The 26,534-nt window shown below is 35.8% G+C and overlaps 1 protein-coding gene across 4 annotated transcripts in view; it reads right to left on the reverse strand.

Annotated features, from left to right (window-relative positions):
• Nucleotides 1–14,344: 14,344 nt before the first annotated feature.
• RAB11FIP2 (RAB11 family interacting protein 2) overlaps nucleotides 14,345–26,534 on the reverse strand; it is a 41,948-nt gene continuing 29,758 nt past the window's right edge. For 2 of the 4 annotated variants that reach the window (XM_005566550.4, XM_005566549.4), the window contains 2 exons: nucleotides 24,502–24,547; nucleotides 14,345–18,660 (listed from right to left, as the gene is read on the reverse strand). In XM_005566550.4, the coding sequence (XP_005566607.2) occupies nucleotides 18,433–18,660; nucleotides 24,502–24,547 (274 nt within the window). In that variant the 3' untranslated portion in view covers nucleotides 14,345–18,432. The remainder of the gene's footprint in view (nucleotides 18,661–24,501; nucleotides 24,548–26,534) is intronic. The other 2 variants (XM_005566553.5, XM_005566551.5) reach the window with 2 other exon arrangements.

Genomic DNA, 26,534 nt, shown 5'->3' on the forward strand with positions numbered 1-26,534 from the left:
TGGTGACTTTTTCGTTGTTGTGCGTGCATGCGTCTGTGTGTGTGTGTGTGGTTTTTTTTGGCAGTCAGTTATTTTTCTAGTTGAAAATGGTACTATTTATTCTATTTATCAGTGGGGAAAACTTGTTTAAACACATTCAGAATGTTGCTCCTGTTTTTACTGAATCTAATCCTTCTGTTTCCCTTGTTAAGAAAGTTTAAATATAAACACAATCAAATTTGTTTTATGTGAGCTATTAAAGCCCTACAGTAATACAAAGTGACCAAAATAGCTCTTCCATAACTCATATTAGAAATGCAATGCTAGTTATTTATAAGACTGAATGATAACACCTAAAGAGATCAAAAGAAGAGTGAGGCAGAACACTGTTCACAATTAAAATGAATAAAATTGAATTTCATAATCCTAGACTGCAAGTTCCTCCAGATGGGGAGCGAGTCTCACTTTATAGACTTGGTTCCTGGGGATGAGTCTGGCTCCCTGTAGGTAAACGTTGATTGACTTATTATTACGGAATCACAGTGGCCACAATAAGTAACACCTGTTTCTTCCCAACCTGAGACACACAGGAGTCAGACAACTGGAGACACAAACGGTCAGCTTTATTGAAGATAAAACTAAATTAGAAGACATGGCTGCAGCATGCCTCTTGATCCTTCATCCTGAATTAGATGGGATTGACCCCTCAGTCATGGGCAGCTCTGACCACCAGCAGTCCCCCTGCACCTGTCCAAGCTCACTAAATGACCCTGACCCAGACATCTCAAAATGCAAGCATCCTGTGCACAAGCTGCCTCCCTTCCCAAACCCACCAGTCAGGTAAGCCACGCCCCTCCTGATGAGGAAGGGGCAGAGGGGCAGAGGGAAGGTGTCAGTGTTCCCAACGCTTTTACTTCTGAGAGCAGAATGGAAATTGTTGCCCCTCTCCGAGAACATAAAACCATGGAGTAAAATGTGGGGAATGTTGTTTCAAAATTATATGTTGTATTATTCTATAAAGGGGTCCACTAGGGCTAGAATTCTCAACTCTATTCTTGTAGTAACCAGAGTAAAACTTGACAAATATCCCTCCAGCTAACTTTAATATTCATCCCATTGCTTAGATCAATGTTTTAAATCTGCCTTCTGTTTAGATTAAACTATGTTGTTGTCAAAGGAATTACTTGAATACTTTTACTTACACGCTTGCATTCTCTTTCTGTTCTCCACCATGATTTTGTATGCCCTTTTGTAACCTGTTGCTGGGGCAACTCGGTAATTCTAAGCTTAGGCAAGTATTTAAATTGGGAAACTGTTCTTTAATGACCTTAATTGGCTGGAAAGAAAAATCCTTGTTATAGTGTGCCTTCTATTCTGTTTGGGGTTTTAGAATTTCCGGATGTGTGACAAATATTAAACAAACGATCACTTTGATTTGGGGATTCGGGCTCAGATCAAAGGTATCAGCATCAAACACTTAGTGATAGGTGATGACACCAGACATGGCTCTGTAGTGTAGACGCAGGAAAGGCGTCCAGGGTGTTTGTGGAGTGGCTCCTCCGAGATTGAGATCAATGAGGAAGACCCTCAGTGTTGATACTCTGCAGGTGTCTTCCATGTGCCAGTCTTTGATTTCCACACAGTTCTTTTCATATTATCCTGGCTTTGGGTTCAGATCAGGTTTGACTGTGCTCAAAACCAAACTACTAGAACTGCAAAAAATACAGAGACCTCTTCTCAGTGTTTAAAAGGGCGTTTTCTAAAAAACATTGAAGAATGTAAAACCCCAGACCACTGTATTTTATCATCATAAAGTTTTAGGGCCAAGGGAGACTGTAGAGATCAAATCCAACACCTCCACTCAACCTACTTCCTCATTTTACGAACAAAGAAAATAGAAGCAAATTTAGTAACTCGAACAAAATTACAAAACTCATCAGTAAGTAGGTCAGTGGGACAACTGGTTCTCCATCTATCTTTCTTCATCTCTGCTTCTCAAATTTTGGAAACTTTAGGGATGAATACCCAAGACTTCAAAGAAGGTAGTGCGATTCTATCTAGTTGCCTGTATTCTGTGTATCATGCTAATTTGTTGGAGTATTAACGAATGTCTGCAATCTGTTGTCGATGCCACGTTCTAGCCCGAAGCAAGACCGTTCCTTGGTTCACACTATTTGCCAGTGCTTGACAGCTTTCATTTCTATTTTATACTATGGTCACGGTATTAACAGTCCAACTCTATTGGACAGATCACAGCTCAAATCTGGGAAATCTAGGTAAAAACTGATCCCTGAGTTTTTGCTTCCTTCCTTGAACAGACCAGGAGCATAAATCACTAAATTGGCCTCAATACTTTAGGATTTGATTTGGCAGTTGTTTGGAGGGTTCTGGGGATTCTGGTGGAAAGACAGGGAAGATTTTGGCATCAACTTTCAAAGTGTGAAAGTGAAAGAGTCAAAGGCAAGGGTGATGGGAAGGAGCGGGGACAGCCCCTGCTGAGGACAGGACCACAGCACCCCTTCCGGGCACACAGGCTGCAGGGAATTGGGGAATGCAAACCCAGATCGTGCTCCAGCTAGAAAGCGCAGGGGCAGAGGACTGAAAAACACCTCCCAGGGCACCTATGTTTGGAATTTTTGTCTAGAAAGGCATGGGGCAGTCTCAATGGGGCCTTCCTTGTTTCTGAAAAAGCCATCAGCAATTCACATGACATCTAAGAACTGGACACCTGGGGAAATCACAGACCCAGTTCACGGAAAAAGAGGGCAGGAAAGGCCAAAGATGCTGACAAGAAACTCCTGACAACCCCAGAGGGGAAAAAGGAAAAAAAAAAAAAAAAAAAAAAACGCCCAGGAAGGAAGACTTTGCCAGGTGGCATCACTTCAGTTTAAGTAGACAAAGGCTTGGGGGTGGGGTGCAGCCTGAAAGCAGAGACACCTGGGGAGTGAAAGCGAAGGGAGGGTCAGGGGCAAAGGTGGCGTCAACAAGCCACCTGGGACCCCTGATGGAATACTCCCCCCAGGATATGGGGTAAAGGGACGGGTCAAGGAGGCTTCCAGAAACCAGAGCACAGAGATGGTGGTGCCAGAGGGGGCAGCCTGCTGTAGTCCAGAGATGTCACATCAACTAAGAAAAACCCACGATACTGACAGTTAACCAAGAGCATGTCCTCACCAGGGCATAACAAGTGATAAAGTCAAATTAGGAAGGGAAACAGAAAGGAGAGGAGCCTAACCTAAAAGGTCTTTTAAAACAAAAAAATTTTTTGCTATCATTTACTAACGATATTTTTGAAAGCCAAATGGGATTTTTCTTGTCTTCCCATTTCTTCATTTTGAAATTTTCAAACTTACAGAATTGAAAGAAAAATACTCTCTACCCATCTACCCTTCAGTTAGATTCACCCATTGTTAACATTTTGCTATTGCTACTTACTTTCACTATCTAGCTATAGCCTTTTTCCCCTGAACCATTTGAATGCAGGTTGCAAACATCAAAGCACTTCACTCCTCGACACTTTTTTTTCTGTTATTTATTTATTTATTTATTTATTTAGACATAGGGTTTCTCCATGTTGCCCAGGCTGGTCTTGAACTCCTGGGCTCAAGCGATCCACCCACCTTGGCCTCCCAAAGTGTTGGGATTACAGGCGTGAGCCACCATGCCCAGCCAATCTTCAATACTTTCACATGCAAGTCCTAATAAGGCCATCCTACTATATAACCATCAACACACCTAGGAAAATTAACATTAATTTTATTTTATAATTCATATTCCATTTTCTCAGTTGTCCCCAAATATTTCTGGCCTTTTTTTTTTTAATGCAGAATCCAGTAATATTTGTGCAATGCATTCAGTGTGTCTCTTTAGCCTATTTTAATTTGGAACAATCCCTTGTTCATTGTTTGTTTTTCATGACACTGAAGTTTTTAAACCCAATCGGCTAGAATGTGGCACATTCTGGATTTGTCTGATTGTTTTCTTGTGATTAGATTAAAATTAAATATCTTGGTCAAGATTACAACATAGGAGATACTGCCTTTCCTAGAAGGAAGTCATACCTCAAAGGGATATGTCTTATCTATATAACAAAAGGTCCTCATTAGAGTAGTATTAAGCTTGTTCATTTCTTTACAATTTATGTTGATGATGTCGTTTCTTCCCCAAAAAGATTTACAATATATTTTAATCACAACCAGATCATTAAAATAATTATTAAACACCCAGTTATATACTGACCACTGAATTTGATGCTAAGATTCCAGGCAAAGAAAAAAATCTGGTAAAAAAACACAAATTCTAGAACTGTTCAACTCATACAGAAAAATCTAAAAAGAAATTCCTGGACTAAATCCCATAGGGAATTTATCACTTTAAAAAAAAAAATGATGGGCAGCACCTTGCACTGTGGTTCCCCAGCAGAGGCAGCATCAGTCTTCATGGAAAGCCTGGCTTGCAGGGATTCTGTGCTGGGCTGGATGGGTGCCCCCTGGGGTTCTGGATGCCAGATGTTCCAGTGAGAAAGTTGACAGTTCTGAAAATGGAGGAACCTGACTCCTGTTCTTGACCAGATGGTGAACCACTCACCTTTGCAGGGCAGTGGTTTACTTGAGGCTCTATACATATTATTTTCCAAATACAGAACCAAATTATATACAGAAGAATGGCTAAAGCCTAAAACCAGATAATAACTAGACAGTCCTGAAATTGATCAAAAGATGTATCTTTAATTCTAAAAAGTGCACATGCATATGATGAAAAACTGGAACAGACCATAGAGGTTTATGAAAAGTTAATCTGTCTCCTATGCAAAAACCTAGTCCTATTCTTCAGAAATAATCACTATCGGTCTTACATATTCTTCCAGGAATGTTCCAGCAAACACATCCATACATCCACATATTTTAATATGTAAATTGCTGAAGTGCTCTCCGCATAGTTTTCTTTGACTTTTCTTTCCCCCTTAACAATGTATCTTGGGTATTTTGGCACATCAGCAATACAGACCTCATGCTTTTTACTTGCTGCATAGTATTCAATTGGATACCAAAAACCGTTGGACTAGTTGATTATTTCCAATTTTTTATTATCAACAATGCTGCAAGTATATGTTTGTATACATGTCCCAAATACTTGTAAGTCAAATTCCTAGAATAAAATTGCTGGGTCAAAAGTATGCACTTAAACTTGTAAAATTGCCCTCCCAAGAGCTTGTCTCAATTTACATTCTAAATGATGTATTAAGAATGTCCACATCCCTATCTCCAGGCAAAGCTGTGTATTAACATGATTGATGAGTGAAATGTGGCATCTTCTTTGTTTTTTCTAATCTGCAAATGTTTGTAAGGTTATTTGGCTTTCTTTTTCTGCCTTTTTGTCTTCTGAATATTTTCCTAAGGGTTTGTCTCTTTATTAGTACATGAAGGCTTTTGATATAACGGAAAAATAAGACCTTGTTTGTCATATGTGTTGTAATCTCTTCCCCATTTTGTCATTTGCCTTTGACTTTGTTTATAGTTTTTTGATAAAACATTTAAAAAACTTCATATTGTCAACTATATCAATATTTTTCTCTACAGAATTTAGGTTTTATGATGTGAATGGACAGGTCTTCTCTTCTGAGATTATTAAGAAACAAAACAAAAAATCCAACATTTTATTTGGTACTTGTCATTTTTATGTTTACATTTTTAATCCATATTGAATCTCTTTTGGTGGAATGACTGAGGTATGGATATGAATTTATATTTTTTCCAGAGAGCATTTAGTTGCCTCAAGATTTTTTATTGATTAGTACATCTTTCCCCATGATTCAATGTTTGTTTTTGATGGGAAGTGTATTTCATCTTATGAAGGTAATTGTTCTCAATTTAAAAAAGGCTAAATTAGGCATCATTAGGTTTTGGGTATGAAAAATTTTCGGCTAGTATTATTCAATTTAGAAGCTACTGAAAACGTCCTCTTACATAAAATTCTCCAGCCATTTAGCAATTTGGTACTTATTTTTCTCCAAAGAATTCATGTGTCATAAACATTGATGCAGCTTTCTTAAATACAATGTACTTTATGTTTCATTTCTAAATTATATGACTACAATTCCAAGTGAAGAATGGAAGTGAGTTTTCTGCAATACAGAAAAGGATCACAACAGTCCATTTACAGTATTACTTAAATTATTAAAGAATTGTCCCTGTAGTGAAGACAATTCAGCATTCTTTCAATCTTGCTTAGAAACATCTCCCATATTTCACCTACATTTTTTTTTTTCAAAATTAATCCCATGGGTTAACTTAAGAGAGTTATGAAAAAAATTCATGTGAGCTCATCATTAGTTCTTCATGCTACAGGGTGCATCTAGATTACCTCATCATCTAAGATCAGCATTGGTGAGATGATATGAAGTTTCATCGTCACAGAACATAACACTCAAGTTCTGTGAGTTGCTGCTGCTATGATTAACTCGAGTACTTAATTGGTCATTTTAACTTAAGCAGGCCTTGAAAGATTCAAAATTGCTCCTCAAAGAAATGGGCTGGGAGGAAGCATCAACTTCATGAGCACTTGCTAGACATCATTAATCACGGCACGATTTCTTTTTGCACATCCTGTTCAACTCTGTACCAGCAGTGTTTTAAAATAGTGTTTTGCACATAGCAGATTTTCAATATGTATTTGTTGAGTAGAAGGAAGGAAGGACAGATGGATGGTTGGTGGACTGGATTCATGGATGAATGAGAGAGCCCAAATGAAGTCTCATCAATTTCCAGAATACAGCAGCAACTGTTGATCAATCCATTAACACTCAAGATGAAACTAACTCTGCATGCTGCACTGAGGTTTTATTCTGGACTCATTCTTCTAGACTGTTTAATGAAAGACATGTATATTAAATAAAGGACTTCGGGTGGAAAAGCCTATCTTGTTTAGTGTTCCCATCAAAATAATATATTTATTTTTGGATCATGATATAATTAAGAAAACTGTTTTTATGTCTAGAGTTTCTACAAGACTCCTAAACAAAAGTGGATCAATGTACACCCTGTTTCAATTAGGGACCACTCAAGGTTTCTTTCTTTCTCATTAATTACAAATATAAATCAAATTAGAATGGGAACTCCTCCCTTTATCAAGGACAATGGAAAGTGTTTTATAATAACCATGGTCGCAATATTTTAAAGTACAGATAATTAAAATCTCAGCATGCTCTATCCAAATCACATACAACAAAAAAATAAAACTTTCTTCTTACACTGTGTTTCAAAGAATCAGCCTCTAAACTCATGCCTCCACTCCTTTCTCTAACATGCATTACTGAGGACCTAGAATGTGACATGTGACCTATAAGCAGTAGGGAAGCAAAAGTAAAAAGATATTCTGCTCAGAATGCGTAGAGATGAACAAGTAAACAAATATCTGCAGGAGGATATGACAAGTCCTCACTAAAATGAAGGAATGAATGAAGAAGTATGAAGCATACTCATCAAATTTTGGTAGACTGCCTATGATTTGAGATGAACATTTATTTTTGCTTTTTCCCAGTTCACTCTGCAATGTTTTTTGCAGCAATCATTTGTCCTCTAGTGCCAACTCCCACTGCCTGTTAAAAACCCCTATTTTTAATCACTTCAAAGGGGGTTCGTTTATAGGATAACATCATTGTTTACAATACATTTTCGTATAGATCTTGATAAAAATAATTTGATCACTTATGCAACAAATACTCATTGAGTACCAACAATATTACAGGCACCATGCTAAGTGTCCATCCTGGGGCCACAATGACTACAGGCTCAAGGAATTCTTAGCATATTTTTAAAAAATAACTATTAGACCCAGAAACAAGGACAAACGATGCACAAGGGAGTTTGTTGGAGTTCAACAAAGATCAGATGCGAGTTTGATGGAACGAAATAAGCAGGATTGGATGCAATGCCAGATTTAAAACATTTATCCATAAGATGCCCCATCCCACAAGAGATTTGAGGGATTTACAAAAATATATACAACTTAAAATGATGAAATAAATGAGTGAGGACAAAGGGAAATATGAGTGTGAAGATAATAAAGGTAGGAGTATATTCACCATTTAGAGATGCACACTGAAATCCGTTTAGTTACTAGGGAATGCCAAACACGAAACTGAAGAGTAACTTAGGTGAGGCCCATTTAATGCATCAATTTGCTCAACAAATAAGAACTAAGTGTAAAGACAACTGAAAGGCATTTATAACATGATTGGCCAGTCCGTGGGCATCAAGAGAGAGGAATAACAAATATTATGGAGTCCGTAACATAGTTGAAAGAGTAAAGACAAGATGAAATGTTGAAATAATATGCTAGTATCCTAATACAGTGATATATATGGAACAGCTCATCAGAAATTAAGGCATGGTTCACTGCTGTGGTCTTTTTATGGCTTTTAACAAGGGGATGTGCTCTGGGAGCTTGAGGGACACCCACGAGTGGCATCGCTCTGCTATTGTGAGACTGTAACAAAAATTAAAAAAGTAGACTGCTTTTAATTCCAAGGGGATCTGGTTTGGGCATCAAAACAGCAGAGTTGAAAGCACTTAGGGAAGCCACTGCTAAAGAGTGAATACTAGGATTGGGAACTCTAATTGGCCAGACATCCCCCCTTGGTCTAGCAGGAAACACATTTTGTCCCATGTATACACCATCCTGGTCCATTCTCACAGGAGGCATCGTGACAGGCTACAGCTTATCAAGTGGTGTAACACTGGACAACAAGCCTGCCAGGGGTGAGTGAGGCTCCTTAGAATCAGTCAGGGCTGAGAGGTGGATGGGTTTAAGAATCCAGGTGTCTATATGCAGCTGACTAAGGAAACCTCAATTTTCGATCTTCCAGAAGGTCCCTTGCTTTGGGGGACCTGCACATGTTAACCTCCTCTTGACCCTCCACCAAGTCAGAGGAAAGAAATACGTAGCCTCAGCCTCCAATGGGATTACAGGACCTTTTAAGACCTTGAATTCTGTAGCCCAATCACTGCACAGAACTTAGTATTTCCAACACTACAAATGAAACCTGGTGCTCCCCTCAAATACTTGCCTCCAAGGATGACCCCAGGACACCCAAGTCATCCCCTAATCACAGCCTTCCTCTTTGGTTTGCTTCACAAAACAGAATGCTTGTTATGATTCCTATGTGACTGCTGCAGTTACTCTGCAATACCTTGTCCCATTTAATGAAGAGTTCTTAGAAGCACAATTCTAATTGGCATTAATTCCAATATTTTAATGTAAAATCTGCTCACTTAAAGTTAGGATGACACCTTAATGCCATCTCAATACAGCAACTTGCCCAGAATAAGAGAGCTTCATTTTTGGAATGACTTACTGCTAGATTTCAGACTACATTTTTAAAAATTAAAATACATGGATTGTCTTCATCGCAAACTCTTCCTGAATATTTCATGTGTTTTGTGCTTTATTTGCTGCGCATATCTTCACAGTGTGCGTATTATTCAAATATTCCTAACAGATGGTCTCAAGTGCTACATATTATATAGCATTAAATGAATAGCTTGGTAAACAAATGAGTCAAGGATTAAAATATTTTACAGCTTATAATTCATGAAAGATGTTCGACAACAGTACATTAATGAAAAAAATTCTTCAATGTAAACACAAAAACATTAAATGCAACTACTGGATCAGTCAACTGCTCATGACAAACGAACTATTTCTTTAAAAGAGGTATTTGTCCTGTATGGTCTCTTATAACCTGCATTAATCTGAGGTCGACAACTAGTTTCACAGTGAACCAGGCCTACTGTTTCCCTTCTCCATCCAACTCCCAGTTTTCTCTGCCATTTTCCCCCTTATTAATGCCTGCAAATCTAGGAAAGGAGATGAAACTCATTAATCAATTTGTTACTGTTTAGATTATCAGTAGCAAAATTTTGCTGAAAGAGGCTGAAACTACGGGTTCAAATTGAGGATTCCAAATTAGCTGTGGTTTTAATTATCTGTGCTCTCTAGTTTCTTAATACTAGGTTTGTACCATAGGCTAATCTAATGTTTGGCATTGAAGTTTTCATTGAGGCTTTGCATGATTAAAACAAGCAACAAACACAAAAGCAAATCAAACCCAACAACTTTTGCCTTGTTTAGATACCTTTGAACTCATTCAGTGTCAATGTTCCAGACATTAGTACACCAAGGAATAAAAACCAGTAAAATACTCTCCCTATTGGATGTTCTCTTTCACCCCACTCTTATTTTAAATTACGTTATTTAATTGAATGCATAATGATCTTTTTCTAATCATTTAGGGTTTCTAACATTTGATGCAAGACCTAACAAGACTTTCCAATTTCATTCTAGATCTCCCTAGAAACAAAATCTCAACCCAGTTTTGACTGTGAAAAGAACATAAGCTTTTTAGTAAACAAGTTATTTGATGGGAGGCTGAGGCAGGTGGATCACTTGAGTTCAAGACCAGCCTGGCCAACATGGTTAAACCCTGCCTCTACAAAAAATACAAAAATTAGCCAGGCACAATTTTTGGTGGCACAGGCCTGTAATCCCACCTATTTGGGAGGCTGAGGCAAGAGAATCGTTTGAACCCGGGAGGTAGAGGTTGCAGTAAGCTGAGATCGTGCCATCGCACTCCAGCCTGGGTGACAGAGTGAAACTCCATCTCAAAAAAAAAAAAAAAAAAAAGTATGCATTAAATAAAACCTCGCACCTAAAGTCACAAGTGGGCTTCATTTGTTATCTTAAGGCATATATTTCAGGCATATATTGAAAACTTTATTCTCTCACACTCCCTATGTGGCTGCATTCTGGATTTCCTTTTCTACACTAGTATCTTTTACCTCAGTTTTGGCCTCTGTGAGGTTGAGAAAGATGCCCTCCTTAACCAAACTTTGCACAGTCAAGTCAGACCAATTGGACGACTATTCTGGCACTTTTACATTAAGGCCCATTGTGTATTTATTTCTTCTCAATCACAGTACCAAATCTTATTGCACAAACAAAACATGTATCAATAATCAACAATAATTATCATGTATCTACTCTGCATAGTGCGTTGTACTTATCTTATGAACATTCTACCTATATGAAGTTTCATCATACAAGAGGTTTTCTTTAAAATATATTCATCGAAAAACTTTAAAAAAATCAGTTTATAAACAAATTGGCAAGGAAAGTTACATTAAGCCAAAAAACAAAAAACAAAAAACAAAAAAACCTAAACAGTATGCTCCAAACTACATTAAACTAAGGTGGAAAAGAGTGGACAGGGTCCCTATCTCAATGGTTCCCAAATCTGAATATGCATTTGATCCACCTGGAGAGGGCTTGTGAAAATGACTTTTTGGGTCCTACCCTCAGCGTTTCTGATTCAGTAGGTCTGGGTAGGGCCTGAGAATTTGTATTCTAACAAGTTTCCAGGTGATGTCAACATTGCTGCCCTGGGGATGACACTGTGAGCACCAGTGTCAGGGCTGGGATCAAAAAGCATGAGTGAATTTTAAATAGCCGATGTAAAGATTGAACTATGAAATCAATGGCCATTATATTTTAATTCAAATATGTGTTTTATGCCCAAAAAGTCACATGGAAATTTATTCACTTTCTATTACTGAAAATTGTCATACAATATATGTGATTTGACACAGCACAATACACGTGCTGTGATCTTTGGGACACCAGTAATTTTTATACAGTTTTTACCAAAAAGGCAAGATCATAAGATATGGAAAAGTCACAACTACCACTAAACAGTATATGACAGATCCCAGGATAACACAGAAAAACGCTTTAAACATTAGAGGCAGTGGCCCTCAGACTGGATCTCAGGTTACCTGCACTGTTCTCTGAAAAGTAACTGTAGTCAGGCTCAGAGACAGGTATACTGGAGAAAGTCTTTTTTAAATTACATTTTTAAAAATTGTGGTAATAACATTTAGCATGAGATCTACACTCTTGACAAATTTTTAAGTGTCTAATACAGTATTGTTAACTACAGGCATAATGCTGTTCCGCAGATCTCTAGAATTTACTCATGGTGCTAAGTGAAATTTTATAACCATTGAATAGTTACTCTCTATTTCCTCCCTCAACACCAACCCCCCTTCACCCCTGAGAAAGTCCTGGGCGGGTTGTTCTCAGTTTTACATATCACACACACCCCACATGCTCCTCAGCCAACCCAGTTTTTGATTAAACACAAAATCACTTGGGGAGGAAGTAAACAACAACCCTCCTCCAAACTTTTCTTACCATGATGACGATGATGATAACTGATGTTACATCAGAAATATTGACTCACTAAGAAGAGACTGCAGGCTGGGTGTGGTGGCTCACATAATCCCAGCACTTTGGGAGGCTGAGGCGGATGGATCACTTGAGTAAGCAGTTTGAGACCAGCCTGGCCAACATGGTGAACTCCTGTCTCTATTAAACATACAAAAATTAGCCAGGTGTGGTGGTGAGCACCTGTAATCCCAGCTACTCAGGAGGCTGAGGCAGAAGAATCGCTTGAACCTGGGAAGTGGAAGTTGCAGGGAGCCGAGATAGCCACTGCACTCCAGCCTGGGCGACAAGAGCAAAACTCCGTCTCAAAAAAAAAAAAGAAGAGATTGTAAACTGGTGGCCTTTAAATTTTTTTGGTTAAAAAGAAAACGAGTTAACTGCCAACATTTGGAAATCATATTTCACATAATCTGTATTATTTTCAGTTTCTCTAGAAAGATCAGGTTTAGGAATCTCGGACTTAAATTCATTTCCGAATGGCCACAATGAGCTGGAGCTGAACAGCTGTTGCTCCTTTTTAGTGGAAAAAAATGAGCTCTCCAGATTGCCACTGTCCTTGGTAATCCCTATTCTTTTACACTCCACCTGCCCTATCACCCACTGTACCTACCCACTGTACCTACCTGGCTCTGGAAATGTCTGAGTTTTTGCAATTCCTGCACTAAGGGTTGCAGCACAAATGAGAAAGTTTGCTGGGAACTGCACATAACCCCCAGTCTCACTCTCAACACACTTTTCCATCATTTGCCAGAGCATAAGAGAATGTAACACTATCATAGCAATAATCTTTACACTGTTCTAATTTATTTTAAAAAACCACACGCAAACTTTGGTACTAACGTTAATGACCAACCATACCATACCGTACGTCTGACCACAACACACCACAATTGAAATCCTCTCACAGAGAAATTTGATTTTGTGCTTCCTAGCATAAATTTGGCTTTTTAGTATGCCTCACAAATGATGAAACCACTGACCATTTAAGAATCAAATTTTAGGGTGCGAGGACTGTTTAAGATCAAAATTAAGCACTTTTAGTTCGTGTAATTATAGGTACATAAATACAAAATTAAATAATTCTTGTATTAACTGTATAATCATAAAAATATAAAAGTATGAAGTTGTGGTATGTAAAATTATTTGAGGAAAAGTGTCAAATGTTGGGCATTTAGGTCACAAGCCCTACATGAAAAATGGTCAACTTAACAGACTCATAATAGCCCTCTAATTCCAAATTACTCCAAATATTTTTGTCTCAGCAGAGTAAGGAAAAAGAAACGTGTATGCCGTGGGCAGGTGGAAAGAAGAATCTAAAGGAGATGTGCTGGGAGAAGTAGAGGGACAGGTTCAATGGGCCTCCAGAAGGGACTACAACTCCAGAACAGAAAGGTGTTCTGGCCTGCTGAGAAATCCCTTGTGCCAAATATGTATGACTTATGTCTAAGACTACATATGGTTCACATCCCGTAATCTAGAATACAATTGCCTAATACACTGCCATAAAAATGTACCCATACATCGGATGGAGAGGCATGCACTTAGACTGTTGTGCTGAGGGGACTGGAAGTGGTAACTGATTGATGACTTCTGGTAGGAGCTGGAGGATAAGAAGTGGTGAGAAACGCTACCGGGTTTACCAACCCTATTCTACTTTCTTCAGTACCACAAAGGGTTTTCTTACATTTCCTCTGAAAGCTTGTGTATTCCCTACCTTACAGGGTTGTTGTGAGAAACAAATAAAAGCATAAATAGGAAGTACTTGGCATAGACCTTAGCCTGTATAACAATACTCAAATATCATTTCTACTAAATCGTAAGCTCCATCCCTATGAGGGATGTCTTATATGTAGTGGGCATCCACACACTTGTTGAAGAATGTTCACTTGAACTTAAAAACTATCTTTTGAATGACTTTTCAGAACTATTTTCATAGTAAAATAAGTTTGTAGGTCTTACAGAATATGTGCTACAATACACCAAATAAGAGGCATCCTAGGTATTTATTAAAAGACAAGGAGGACTTATATATAAATCCATTATGGTAACACCATTGTATCTGCAATAAATGTTGACAACTGAATTAAGTTTAAACACTTTAATCAACTATTAGTCAATAATCATATATTATATAAAAATTCTGATTCATGCATCAGATTACATAAATTATACAATTGTCACATTATACAATGCTTACATACTTTTGAATTTGTACCTGCAAAAATGTATACAAGTTATGAGAGCATTTACTTAAGAAGATAAGTGTCATACTCTTCAGTTATAAATAATGCTTCTATCTTTCAAATACCTGCTAAATATATGCATTTCTAGATCTGCAGCATTTTTTTGTACCTCAAAACACAAACCATCTGGAAGCTTCGAAGATTAACAGGCCCACATGTATCATTTACCAGACTTCAACTCCACTGTGAGAGTGCATTTTTTGATGGATAAAATAAATGGAATAAAACATCAACTCTAGTTAATGCTTGAAGAGCTTCTACACCTTTTATTAAATATATGAGAAAATGCTTCATATGCAGATTAATTAGCTAAGGTGCTACCAATTGCATATTAAATACTTCCAATGATTGCATCTGGATTATTAAAGTTCTACATCTGTGCAAATGGGGGCTTTCCATGTGTGCTGACAGACCCTTCTACATACCATCACGGCCCAGCAGCACTGTGATCCTTTCCCTTACTTCAAAGAGACCAAGTGAATGAGCATGCATCATACTTCACTTACACATACACACAAGTGACACCTACCACCTATAAGACATATGAGTATATGAACATCAAAAAAGTTTCAGCTTGATTTACAAATCCAAGGTAGATTGCTTTTTCTGAAAAGCTACAGAGGAAAATAAAAGATCTAGTGTAACATTTACTGTAGATATATTAGACAACAGTTTTTATTTTTATTTATTTTTAGATTCTCTTTGTTAAAGAATAAGCACCCTTCCGGGGATGGTAGGCAGGGAGGCATGGTGGTGAGGGAGTTGCTGGAGGAGTAACATGAAGAAAGCAAGTCTGTCACTAATGAGCTTAGTTTTACTTAGGTTTCCATTCATGAAACCCTTTTAAATACAAGGCAACATTTTCACAGCTGGAAAATTACAACTAAATCTTGATTTACCGCCAAAAGCAATAGATGTAGTTATGTATAATCTATGGATAATACTACATTCAAGGGACAATGGCAAAACTAGGCTCAATGCAGAACATAGCAGCAAAAAGCAATACTTAGAAGTTTTTCATGAATGGGTTACATGTTGTTTTATATACAATTCTAAGATATGACCCTGCTATTCAATAAATGAAACTTGAAGCATAAGTGGTAGGAAGGTATGTTCAATATTTTTAAAGCTGAATTTTAGAACTGGTTATAAAATAATACTGCTTTAAAAATAATAGCAGAAATAGTTTAATTATGTAACAGAAGTACGTTAGCTTAAGATAGGCTTGAGATAAATATCAATTCTGTGATTTTAAAAAATCCTCTTGGTGGTAGAAGTATTTTGGGCATGCACTCTTTTAAGCATAAAAGCAAAAATAAACTCTATAATGTAGTGTACTGTGCATTATTTAATAAGCACATATATTTTATTTCCATTTCTAAGCAACTAACAAAATACATCATTAGAATACCTAAAGTTACGTTTTGGAAAAATAGACTAAGGTGACCTTTTTGGCCTCTTTTTCTACAATGCGACAAATTGAAACTACTTTGCACTTCTGCCCAAACATGGGAAATATTGATATATTTACTTGGGAACTCATTTTTACTTTTTGTTTTTAGTTTATTATTTTGACTGATTATGAAAATATGTAGTGAGTTTACTCTAGATAATGAGTGAAAATTCATAAACATTAGAACAGCAAAGTTTCAGGCAGTGATGAATGTTTTAACAGATCCAGTTTTAAATATAATACTTGTCTCAGATTTAAAGATAAAAATTTTGATTGAGTTATAACCAAATCACTCATGTATGAACAAAGCTAAGCCTCAATAGCTTTTATACAGGAAAAGAATCGCTCCTTAAAAATCTATTTCCCCATAAAAAGAAGAGCAGTACTTGAACCATACTTTTAAATGAGCTCTATTTATGTAAAACATATCCCCAATACAAAACTGACATCTTGGTTCCCTCTATAAACACCAAATTTGGCCAAAGCATATTATTATAGTATCTGCAGATACTGTCGTAATACTGAAAACATAAATTTTGGCATTTTAGGAAGTGTATGAAAAGACTCAATAATGCTACCAGAAAAAAACAAATGCTGAGAATTTTGTAACATTTAGTTAATTAAAAGTGGCACCATGTTAAAAACAAAAACAAAAAACTACCAAGACCTCAGATGGGAAAATACCATTCTATACCAGATTTTGAGGTTTATTACAGAATTCTAAGTGAAGAAAAAAACTGATAAAAGCTATTTTTCCTTCTCCATTTCTTAAAGCATTGAATTTTTATGAAAAAAATATTCATAATTTCAAAATGCATGTTCTTACATTAAAACTGAAATGCAGAAGATACAAATAATAAGTCTAGTTTACAAATACGAGCTTGGCCAAGTATTCTCTGATTCAAAACACTAAAATAAGCCAAAAAAAAACCCAAACCCCAAACTATTATATCAGCTTTTTATTTAACTTTCAATGGAGTCTTAACAGAGATGAGTATTAGAAAAAAATGCAATTCATGGAAAGATTGGGGAATATGTCAGTCTTCAAATGGAGATGAATTTTTCATTTTAAATTCAGAAAGACACAGATACTCTCAGTGTTTTATAGTATTTCAGACTTCTAAGGCTGAAAAATAAGCAGAAGATTAGCAATATTTTTATAACATTGCTTTTCAATTTAAATTTCAGAAAAAAATTGTACAAATCATATAAAAATAATCCATGGAAGAAATCAACATTTGGGGGGACTGGACTTTAAAACAGAACACAATTTAATAATAAATCAATTCTTAAAGGGTGGATGTGGGGTAATGCATAATGCCACGCTAGTAAAGGTCTATTCTAAAAACTCACTTCCTTTAGTAAGTCTTATTTTGGTTCAAGACCCAAAGGCAACCATCTATTCTATTATTTATGTAACCTGAAACCAAGCCTAATTCTTCATTCCTGGAATCTGCCCGCTTCTTTGGGTTATCAGACACACGAGGCAATCACATACTTCCCACAATTATTTTCAGATATAACTTTATAATATTTGCTTTGCTAGTGATTTAAAGGCATGCAGAATTTCAACAAAACAAGCTATATTAGCTTATCTTCTGCTTATACCTTAAACTCAAATGTTAAAGATAATTAATTCAAAGAAATTCATGCTGTTGTGAAGTTAATGAAGTCTCCTGAAATTTGTCATTCTTTAAAAAAAAGGACTTGAAATCATTACTTTTGGGAAAAGAGAAAAACTTTGATGCTAGAATAATACATAGCAGCTCACTTTGAAACCAAGGTCCATGTAGTCAAGAGTGATTTGAAGCAGCTTCTCTATAACAAACCATGACAGTAGGAACGATGACTTGTCTTGCATCAATAGAGCACACACATTTTCAAATCAAGAAATTGGTAGCCTAACTTTAGAGGCAATCAGTTGTTTCTAAATGTTCTAAAAACACATGTATATATGAGGTATGTGCCTATATTTTATATACAAGATACATGAATATATATTCATGTACATACGTGTACATAAAATATAAACTGTGTTTTTCAGCAGTGTTTATAATGAGCAGTATTCCTGAAGCTAAATATTTCTACAAACTGATTTCTGAGAAACCAGCCATAGTATCAATTCTGCTTTATGAAAAATCTATTCCTGAGGAATAACTCACGTACTTCTTAAGATATTTCTGGGCCTATGGCAGATCAGTGGGTCAGTACCAGCACCTGAGTGAATCCTAAGGAACCACTTATTCATTGAGAATCTGGCCCATTTTCAATTTAAACGTTTAAATTATTTAGCTTGCTTCAAGGGTCACTCTTGATAGTCCCTGCTAATATTTACAGGTAAAACTATTCTTCACAATAAAGGAGAATATGTAATGAAACCTGATAGTGTAGTCTCTTTCAGTAACAAGTTTTTCCTTCCTTCCTTCTTTCTTTCTCTCTCTTTGTCCAATTATCAACACAATACAATTGGCTTCATTAACTGTTAGAGAATTTGCCAGCTTTCCTGGATGGTTCATATGGCACTCTGAGAATACTGGGCGTTTCTTCCATTACCCTTACAAGGAGGTTGTCGATGTAGTCCTCGAGTTCCCGGATGTGGGTGTCCTTCCTCCTAAGGAGTTCTTTGTGTTTCACCAGCTCTTGTAGAACCTCTTCATAGGTCAGACTACGATACCCTGCAGTGGCATCAAAGGGGTTGCTGTCCTAGAACAAGATAAAGACCGTTACTTTCGTAGATATAACATCTGGGACAAACATTAAGAATTATCCAGAACTTCGACTTTTTGTTTTTCAAACCCTGATGAAGATTTTCGCTAGCCTTGCTTAGAGTGAATGTGACAGTCCACAAATTGGCTAGCCAGTCCTGAGGCAAGAACTAAGGCAGATGCACCAAAGTTTTGACTACAACTCTAAATTCTAAAACCCCTTCTAACATTGTGGGCAATTTCCTAATATCTGAGACTGGTTATATCATGTAAGATTAAGTTAAGAGATGAAATGTTTTATAATAAATACAACTAAAATAGATGAAAACTAAAGATTTCTGAAAGTCAACTCAGAGGAACTATAAGATGCAACTGAAAACTATACACTTGGACATGCGTCCTTATGAAACTGCTTCCACTGAACTGTGATTTAATGTTACATGTTTGGCTTCTTAGTGAAGATGGTTACAGCAAAAATATTTTCCAATTTGCTATGAAAATGGAAGCACTCGGAATTAAATCAAAGATTATCCTCATAGGAAGCCCCATGGGAGTAACTTCTGTTTTAATTTAGAAACAGGCAGAACTTTTCCTCCCCTGAGTAACTGGTCTATTTCTTTCTCCTAGTAATAATATCTAGTTTATCTTCTTTCCCTTTTTGACTCTGGTTATCAGGAAACTCAAGAGTTCAACCATATTAATACTATGGTTAGTATATTTGCATTCTCTCCCATTTCACCTATTTATTTAACTTTATTCTATTGACAAAAATTCCTTTTAGGCAAAGGCATAAATATAACCAAAAAATTTTTTTAAAGATACTTACTAATTCACTGCTATTACAAAGCATTCTAATATTAATGTTATATCAAAAGTGAAAGAAAAATATTTCTCAGGAATTTAATCAAGGCCCTGTAACATCACCTTTTATTAACAGTGTATAGCATTAAGAGTTTTCATTCTGTAAAACATAATGCCCAATTACAACTAAGCAATTTTTTATTCTTTTTAAATCATAGTTCTCTCACTAAGCCCAACAATTTAAAATGATTTTCATCACTATCTTTTAAAACATTTCCATTTGGCTTTAAGGAAACTTAACTAAAATATTGAGGAAATTGGTTTTCTTGCTCTTAAGGAATACTATCTATTCAGTGGAGGATGGGGAATGGGGACTGGTGAATGCAGAATGACCTTGCCCGTCATAAGAATTAAACTTGTCTTTCCCTGTTTTCAGGATCTACTTTAATAGTGCTATATGTTTGGGGGTGTTCACCAGTAAAGCCAAAGTTTAACTTTTCACTGGCCCTCCCTACTTCCCCAGCCTCTCAGCCCAAGGAACTAGGACTTTACCAGACCACAGAAAGAGAAGCTAGAGTACAGATACCAATTTGATGCTTGGGTCACTGAAGTACACCCCCTTCTCCAGGATAGGTGAATACATTCAGGACTGAAAAACTTTTCCAATTTCACAGAATCTCTCAGGCTTTGTGGAGAAGATACAGCTTGCACTAGGCCTTCAAGATTTTGCAGGCAGAAATGCCTAATGGAACATTTAAAGCAGTGAGCTCTGCTTGTTCAAAGAAGGAAACAAGGCTCAAGGCATAGTGGCCAGTAACAGGTAATCCAATAACAGGTACTCTGTAGAGCATGGCTGGAAAATACTGTACAGGACAGGGAGCAGAGAAGGGCTGAAATGGTAGGTTTGAAACAGACCACCAAGGATGCTGAACGGTAGTATAAAGAATTTTTAGACTTTTGCTATGGAAAATAGGAAGCCACTGAAGGTTTCTAAACAGAGAAAGGATATGATTAAAGCTATGTTCCAGGAAAAGTAAAATGGCAACAGTGGAATCATTTGGAGGGGCTAAGATTAGTTATAGGGCTACTGAAATATGAAAGACCAGAGTTAGTAACAATGAAAAGAGAGGATATTAAAGGGAAGTGAGCTTAAATTCTATAAAATATGTCTAAAACAACTTAGTTTATTTTAGCATTAGAAACTGGAAACAGATGTAAGTTTCAGTTATATTTCCTTCATCCCTAAAAACATTTCAAATATTGTTCTAAAACCATTAAAGGACAATTCTAGAGACAAGTGTTTTACTTCTCTCTCCTCTCTCAGATCAATTAATCTTTTATAAGTCTACACACACTCACACACACACACTCTCTCTCTCTCACGCATATAGTTACTAGTTTAATTGGTCATGAGATATAGTTTAGAGATACATAAATAGTAATTACATTCTTATGAAAGATTATGTTAAGCAGTTTTCTACAGTAAAGACAAGACATAGTATAGAGTTCAGTATACTTTCGAAATTTCTTAAAAATAAGTTAAAGTTTCTTACTTCAACCCAAGTAATTCTGCATAAATTTGAGAGAGCAACCTGGGTCTCATTTGCCTTATCTGATAGATGACATGTTCTCCACGGTCCCTCTCAAATCTAAAATTGTCTGGTATACCAAGTACTTTTTCTAAATCACACTTTAAAAACTAATAAAGTCTAATGTGATTTCACATTTCTAATAAAACATTTACTGAGAAATTCATGTTCTTGTGAGAATTGCAGGGATTAATGAAAGGAAGCTAAATGGGATTCATTACTGATTAGTTGACTGATTTATGCTTTTTCTTTATTTAACATAATGAAAGCATCTATTCAAGTCTCTCTAATCTTCATAAAATTATACATATATAAACTGATTTCTCCAAACTAATTAAGCAATGAAATAGTTAAAAAAAATAATGTGCACTGTAATATTTAACACTATTACCAGTTAATGTAGTTAAAAATTTTTTGTAACATTTCTCTAAAGACACTGAAGATGAAAGATGTGTCAAAAATTTGTTTTGACATAAATTAATGCCATGATATAAATTAATAGTTAAATCTTTCAAAATAATCAATTATTATTTCAGACTACTGGTCATACTTTATAGCCATACTCTAGAATATATAGATATCTTATTTGGATTATTTTTTTTTTTCCTTACAACAATCTAACATTAATGTGTAGACAGATTTCCTGGAAATACACTTCTGGCCTTTTCAATAAATTTTCCGTTTGTCCTTTTATGTGAAAACTTTACCCCAAATTTTAGCATCAAGTTTCTAGGCAGGAAAACATCTTAGAAACACATGTACTATGAACTATATTCTGGAAAAGAATATAAAATAATTAAAAACAGTTTCATGCTGAGTTCCATATTTTATCCTATATCTGAATGTAAACCTTCTAATTTTAGGCGTAAGATTCTTAAACTGACTGATATACTCCACACACACACACACACATATGTATATGTATTTGTTTGTCGATATAACTCCAAATAAAATGATTAATATAAACAATAGAAAATTAAAATATATGCTCTATAAAAAATTATTTTTTTAAAGAGGAAAACTCTCAGGTAAATATAAAAATTATTTTTTCAAAATATATGTTTTATTATTCTTGCAAAAACTTACAAAATTCAAAACTCTCTAAGCTGGCAAAGACCAAACGCAACTTAAAATGGTTACTCCAAAGTGCTCAATATTTTTTCTCACAGCACACTCTATACAGACAGCACTTATGTTTTTAAGATGTTTTCTTATTCTGAAATTTAATGTAAATTTTTCTTCTCTCTTCCCCTTTTACAACCAACCCTTTCTCATTTCCACCCTACCTCTATTAAAAATGTCTACATGCAGACATAAGAAGATGTGGACTGATAAGGGAATATTAGAATTACTACATGAAGTTTTCTAACCCAGAATTTTAAATAATACAGTTGTGCATAAGATTTTGAGAACTGCTAGTGATCTATTTTTTGCTTTACACAGTCTAGCCTTTTAAACTAGGAAATGTACATTTTTTTACAATATTTAAATTTAAACAAAAGCAAATTATCAGGACTCAAAATAAGTGAAGATTTAAAGAAAGGTTGTCCTGGTAACCAAATATTGGTGGGGTACTAACTGACATCCAAGGCAACTAGAGGAGAGGGAGAGAAAAAAGTGAAGGCTTGGCATTCTCTGATCATCTCATTATTGTTCTAATGAGGAACTTTGCTCTGGGAATATCATCTCAGCTACTTTCACATCTTTTGTCCTACTCCCTTCATCTCCCTTTCAGTTCTTAATTAGGCCTTAAAGAGCTCACACTGCCCTTTCAACTGGCTACTGCTCCTGTTTAAACACTGTGCTTTCACAGACAGGTGTTGGCACTAGCATATAAGACATACAAACTTAATTACAAAATACTACGTCCAGAGGGAGAAAAAATAACTTGGTGGACGGCTATTATTGGAGAACTTAATGTAAATTACTTCAAACATCTTATAATCTTCAACATAAAAATTGTTCGAATGCTTTTCTTCAACCATGATCAGTATGAAGATGCGCTTCCTCCTCTTAATTGTATCTTGCAGTAAATTAACAACACCTAGTAATCCTTTAACTGTCATTTAGAATAGTTAGTATTCCAGAGAAAAATAATCACACATCAAGGATTCTTTTATCACCTTTAAATCCTTTAACTAAAACAATTTTCACATTTTATTTCTTTAAAGAATTCTAAGGATGCTTTTACAGCAATAAATTACAAGATTTGGAAAAGTACATTTACAAGCAATCGAAATTGTAATTAAGGTTACTTAATAAACAATAGCTACACATTAAATCGATTTTTTTGATGTTGCATTTTGTTTGAGATTAAGTAACCGCCTGATAGAATTCATTTTACTATCTGATCAAAGGCTGACTTCATATTTTCTCACATTTCTCGCCAGACTGCCATATTATAAAGACTTGAGAATTTATAAAACATCAAAACTTATGAATCACTTAAATAAAACAGCAAAAATACAGTACAAAGTCCTGTGCTTCTATAACAGTTTCCACAATTTTAAAGATAAACACCTGCATTTAGAATGGTTTAGAAAATAAACCCTAAACCCACCTTAGCTTCTTCTAGCCATGTCACATCCTAAAAAATAGTAATAGGTGATATGGGATTGCCTAAAAAAATTCTTACTATACATCTGGATCACACATATCAAGGACAGATGGTTGAAACAGCAACCACCAGTCTCTTGGAATAAAGGCTCTATTTCTGTTACTCAGTGAGAATTTAGTTTTCTACCAAGAACATTTGACCATATTTTGGTAAAGTAATTTATTCTCTACGTTTAATATAGTTAGAATTGATTGCAGATGCAATGGAACTCTGAACAGAGATTAAATACTGGACTTCAAATACTACAATAAAGTTCAGATTATCTGAATAATCCTCGCAAAATACGTGAGTTGATTTAGGTGGTCGCTACCAATCCTGTTAACGTATTTGGTTTTGTTCTGATGAGAAAGATAAGTGTCCTAAAGTATTTGTTCTTTCAAATACTTTCCTGGTTATCTGGCTATCCTGCCAGGATGCTTTTCTATTGTTGAATGTTAACAAGCAGCTTTATTCTTTCTTCAATCCTTGTCCCAACAACAACAAAAAACAGTCTTTCTACACGCTCTTATTTCATAACCGCAAATTTGACCCTGACATACAGCTTGCATACTAATTTCAAAACAGTCTGTACACAAAATATGTATATTCTAAATTGGCTTCAATTATAACCAATTTTGCTTGAACTTTCATAGATCATACGAGTCACACCCTATTGTATATTAAAGGCAAAGATTATATTTTACTTTCTTTCTCCTAAAATTACTATGCTAAGCTACAATTCTTAAGGTAAGTGAGGCAGAAGGCAAGAAGACAAAGGCATTTTTAGAAATGTGTGCCAGATAAAAAGACCGGCTTGTTCTTTGACAACCTTCTCACCCCTTCAGCAACTTACCGGGATTTTCCTGAGGTCTTCATTGCTTGTTGGACTCATATGAAAACTAATAAAACACAAACAAATGTTAAAAGTGTCATAACTCACGTGAGAGGAAACACAAAAATAGAAAAATTTTAACCTAGACTGTAATACAAATTTCTAAAGCCCTACATTATTCAGATGAGTTAAATTTAATCCAAGAAGTAGAAAAAAATCCAGTATTTCCCCAACATTCTTAAAGCATCATTACAATTTTAAACTTTGAAGGAAAACTTTTTAGTTATCAGAACTGAAGAACGAAATATGAAGTTTTTAAACATCTTTAAACACAGCACTTTTATCCAGCAAGATATTTTGTAAAACTAATTTGTGTAACAGATTTCCATTATATTTACACACAGTCACTCACCTTAGGCCCTCTGATATAAAACTAGGGAGAATTAAGTAAATGTAGGTTGGAAAGATTATAGAATAAAAGAGTGAAAGCAATCTGTTTAAAAATGCCAAAAGTGTTAGAAAACTCAGCTTTCAAACATAACCCTATCAATAAGAAAAAATTCAGAATTGTGGGAAACATTTATCTCGTTAATGCAATTTCTAAGTAGCTAGTCTTGAAAATTTAAATACTGAAATGAATCAAAACAACACAGATTTCTTCCACACAAAGAAGAAAACATCACAGCTGAATGCTATAACTATTTTCTTCTTTGAAACATGTCCATTAGATGGGACTGCAACCAAAAAGACGCTAAACTTCAAAGCCATCTGATGAGTAAATATTTCATCGGTGCTATTCAAGTTTAATTTTTACCCAGCACTTAAAGGTATTAGCCTTTAAAACCTTCACAAAGCATTAGTGTCCTAGGAACCTTTTTATTCCACACACAAAACAACAACTGTAAAATATGTATGTTTTCATTATCTGTCCCTTGACAGTAAAATAACTGGGATCCTTTGAAGATTTAAGAAATTTACTTTTAAAACTTTTGATTGTGTGACAAAAAGTCTGGACACTGGATATAATGTTGGTAAAGTATCTGTAATTATGTGTACAAATCCTATGCTCTAAGATGCACAGGGCACACATGCATGTACAACCACCTCCAGAGAGTTTCCCATGTAACCAAGATTTCATTGGCTATGACTAAGATTTGAAGTACTAGCTTCCAGAAGCGATTGCTCGCCTTTTCTAACTAGAACTCCTGTGGATAAATTTAGTATTTCAGCAGAGCTGGGTTGCATGTAGAGAGAGTGAAACATGTTTCAAAAACCTACAATGCACCAGTTAAAGGCCTGTGTGGCTGGCACATTTTCTCAACATCTTTATGGTGTTCTGCATGGTCCTGGACTCAAGTCACTATACCAGCAAAGCATCAAGAGCCCACAAAGAAGTGGCTTAAAAGACAAAAACCAAATCCAAAAAAGCATTCTCATGTAGTCCACCTTAGCCTAGAGTGCCATGGTAGCAGCTGCTAACACATGTGGTTTCCATCTTCTCTGATTTTCAATCCAAGGTAGCCAACAGGGGGTCCAGTGGGATTAATCTCTCCTACCCCATTATCTCACAGCATGTTTTCTAATATGTCAAGAAACACATTCTGCTACATCTCCCATCTGACTGGGATATTCTAAAAAACAAAATGATTTACACTCAGGCCCGACAGCACACAAGGTGCTTGCAAGCAGAGAAGTGGCTGGAGCCAGGTGGTGGGAATTCAAATCCTGTTTCTGCCCTGTGACCTTGAGCAAGTTAGTTAACTTTGATTGTGTCTTGGTTCCCTCATCTGTAAAATGGAGATGGCAACAGTATCTACCACATAAGACTTCTGTGAAGATTCAATGAGTTAATCTTCATTGGAAAACACTTAGCACTGTGACTACCAGATAGAACATTATTTTATTTCATAAATAAAATAATGAAATAAAATAATTATTTCATAAACATTTACACAGCACTTAATGAGTGCCAGACACTGTTCTAAGCACTTTACCAAAATTAACTCATTTAATCTTTATGATCCTTACGGTAGTCTTATGGTCCAGTATCTACC

The sequence above is a fragment of the Macaca fascicularis genome, chromosome 9 (assembly GCF_037993035.2).
Source record: "Macaca fascicularis isolate 582-1 chromosome 9, T2T-MFA8v1.1".
Taxonomy (NCBI): Eukaryota; Metazoa; Chordata; class Mammalia; order Primates; family Cercopithecidae; genus Macaca; species Macaca fascicularis.